Source organism: Lactuca virosa, chromosome 4 (genome assembly GCF_052849685.1).
Source record: "Lactuca virosa cultivar CGN04683 chromosome 4, Lactuca_virosa_CGN04683_v6, whole genome shotgun sequence".
NCBI lineage: Eukaryota > Viridiplantae > Streptophyta > Magnoliopsida > Asterales > Asteraceae > Lactuca > Lactuca virosa.
This window is the reverse complement of record NC_136429.1, coordinates 314,063,642-314,066,334: the sequence shown is the minus strand read 5'-3', so window position 1 is coordinate 314,066,334 and position 2,693 is coordinate 314,063,642. Positions and strand designations below refer to the sequence as shown.

Sequence of the window (2,693 nt, the reverse complement as noted above, 5' to 3'; positions counted from 1 at the left end):
TTTCATTTTTAAATAAGTTATTACATAAAACCATCAGTATAAAAACATTCATAATAATATCTCGTGTCAAACCAAAGTGTCAGTAATCAAACAGAGTATCATAAAACCATATCAGAGTGTAATCCCAAGGGTCCAGTATACGGAAAACATAGTGTGATGCGCTGCGACCAAGCTGGCTCCTTTCCTTTGAAACAATGTACCTGAAACACATAACACATAACACAGTAAGCACGCATGCTTAGTGAGTTCCCCAAAATACCACGTACATACACTTAACCACTCGAGGCTATAGCTCTACTTGACCTTCCGGTCAATGTGTCTCAGTGGGACCTTCCGGTCCCACACTCCGGTAGACCTTCTGGCCCTACCATGATTTGCCTTCCGGCCCTAACTCTAATCGCCTTCCGGCCGTAACTCTGGTTGCCTTCCGGCCATAACTCTGTCGACCTTTCGGTTCCAAGTCATACAGCATATACATATCACACAAGTCACATAGCTCATACCAATATATATAAGACCTTCCGGTCACATATCACATAAGTCACATAGCTCATACAAATATATAAGACCTTCCGGTCACATATCACATAAGTCATATAGCTCATACAAATATATAAGACCTTCTGGTCACATATCACATAAAGTCTCATAACTCATTCATACACATAAGACCTTCCAGTCACACCTAGTTACCATTCCATGTAAGGTATAGTGAGAAGACTCACCTGGCACTGCTGAAGTCCCGCAGACTCAATCCCACACTGCTGAAGTCCTGCATACTCAACCCCAGCTGTTGGATGACAGATTCCCGATCTGTCAATATCAAAACATCACCCAATTAATAATTGGGTCCCACTACATAACCATAAGTACATAATTTGGATAATTACTACATTATCCCAGGCTTGGCTTTATTTAAACCCAAGGCCCAATCCATAGGCCCAAAGTCAATTAGGAATCAAAGCCCAACATATGGCCCAGTTTTCTAAATTGGGCCCAAGCCTATACATGGTCTTATTCTAAGGTCCAACATCATATAATCACTAAGGCCCAAACTGTGGCCCATCTATGGCCCAATTTTCCAAATTGGGCCTAAACCCCTTACATGGGCCTTACTCTAGGCCCATTAAATTATTCTAGTTCAATTGCTTGCTCTTGGATGGCCCATTATTATCCCAATCATCTAGGCCCAATAGAAAGACCCAACTTAAGGCCCAAGTGAAATTAGGGTTTCACATAACATGATGATTAGGGTTAAGTTTCCTACTTAACCCATTAAGAACTTAATCCACTAAGGACTTAATCCATTAAGTCCAATATTGCTTAGATTAATCTTTGCCAATTATTATTATTTAATATTTCAAGCTATTAAATAATTTCCGTGTGTGTGTCCCGATTAATTCTCACAATTAGGGTTTTATTGGCATTAGGGTTTTCCAACCCAAATACTAGCCCATTTATCAATTTGTCGGGATTTTAGGTCAATTACGGCCCATTAGACCCATTAGGGTTTCCACTAAGCCCATTAAGCTTCATTGGGCCCATTAGGGCTTACAAGTCCCATTAGGGTTTCAAGCACCCCAACCGAATCAAACTCAACGAGGCAAAACACACCGCCACCCGACACGGGGGCCGGTGGCGGCAGGAGGCGGCAGCCACCACCCTAAGGTGGTGGTTTTCAATTTCTTTTCATTATACTTTAGCTAATTACACTTTACAATGCCTTAACCAAACATAAACACACACTAACTACATTAAACACACACAATGGTGGTTTATGGCGGCATCCACCACCCTATGGTGGTGGTGATGCCATTTCCGAGAACTTCAACTACACACACATGCCAACAGTGGAAAAACACAGCCACATACACATGCTCTGGTTGCAAAAGGACCCAACCACCTTCTTGGTGGCGTATGGCGGCCGGCAGCGAAGGTTTGGCGATGACAGCCACCACCTCACGGTGGTGGCGGTGGTTTCTCACAGTTTCCCGTAAAGCAGCAACTGCAACACACACGAGCATTCAACCCATGACCGGGAACGAACTGACTTCAATGGAAACAACAACATCAACGTCATCAGGCGGTGATGGCGAGCGACAGCGTATCGACGGGTAAGCTGCAACCACGATGAGCACAACATCCTTTGTCGGCAGTGAGACGACAACGATAGCCTCACGGAGGTTTTATGGCTCCTACGCGGTGGCTGGTGGTCTGAGAACGAAAGAACTCACTGATGGCGGAGAAGCGGCGGTATAAGGCTCCGTTAACAGCTTTAAGGTTTGGTCTCGGAGGCCCAAGACGTCAGGCAGCAGCGTTGTAGCGGTATCCGGTGGATGACAACCTCAACGGTGGTGGTGGTGCGGCGCCGGAGGTCAAGCAAGTAGGAGTGGCGGCTGTAGATAGAGAGAAAAGTGGCGGCTGTCTTCACCCGCTAGGGTTAGGGTTTAGAACCGGGGGTGAAGGGTTTATATACCCCGATCCCCCAAACTTGTTTCCATAACAACAAGTTCAGCCCCTCCCTCCATAAATTATTTCGAAATGAACCCCCATAATTACCATTTAAACCCTGACCTCGAAAATCCCTTTCAAATTAAGTCCAGCTTTTACCAATTAGCCCCTCTCTCTACGTTTCTTTTCAAATGAAGTCTAGAATTTACTATGTAACCCCTGCCCTCATAATTCTTTACGGA

General features: G+C 44.7%; 1 protein-coding gene across 3 annotated transcripts; it reads right to left on the bottom strand.

Annotated features, from left to right (window-relative positions):
- LOC145108491 (uncharacterized) lies at positions 1 to 2,428 on the bottom strand. 3 transcript variants are annotated; one of them, XR_013708308.1, is made up of 3 exons: positions 1,873 to 2,428; positions 271 to 813; positions 1 to 200 (listed from the first exon to the last, which is right to left on the bottom strand). XR_013708308.1 is itself a non-coding variant. In XM_079045524.1 (3 exons), the coding sequence occupies exons 1-3, from the start codon at positions 2,022 to 2,024 to the stop codon at positions 99 to 101; spliced, it is 342 nt and encodes a 113-aa protein (XP_078901650.1). In that variant the 5' UTR covers positions 2,025 to 2,428; the 3' UTR covers positions 1 to 98. The 3 variants fall into 3 exon arrangements, 2 of the variants coding, with proteins under 2 accessions (XP_078901650.1, XP_078901651.1); XM_079045524.1 differs by having other exon boundaries at positions 726 to 813; XM_079045525.1 differs by having other exon boundaries at positions 726 to 813; positions 1,904 to 2,428.
- Positions 2,429 to 2,693: the final 265 nt, after the last annotated feature.

Coding starts and splice junctions, on each gene's coding strand:
- LOC145108491 (XM_079045524.1), bottom strand. CDS start 2,024: ATGCTCGTGTGTGTTGCAGTTGCTGCTTTACGGGAAACTGTGAGAAAC. Junction 814..1,872: donor CTTTTGCAACCAGAGCATGT/GTATGTGGCTGT, acceptor TGATATTGACAG/ATCGGGAATCTGTCATCCAA. Junction 201..725: donor CGGGACTTCAGCAGTGCCAG/GTGAGTCTTCTC, acceptor TATGTGTTTCAG/GTACATTGTTTCAAAGGAAA.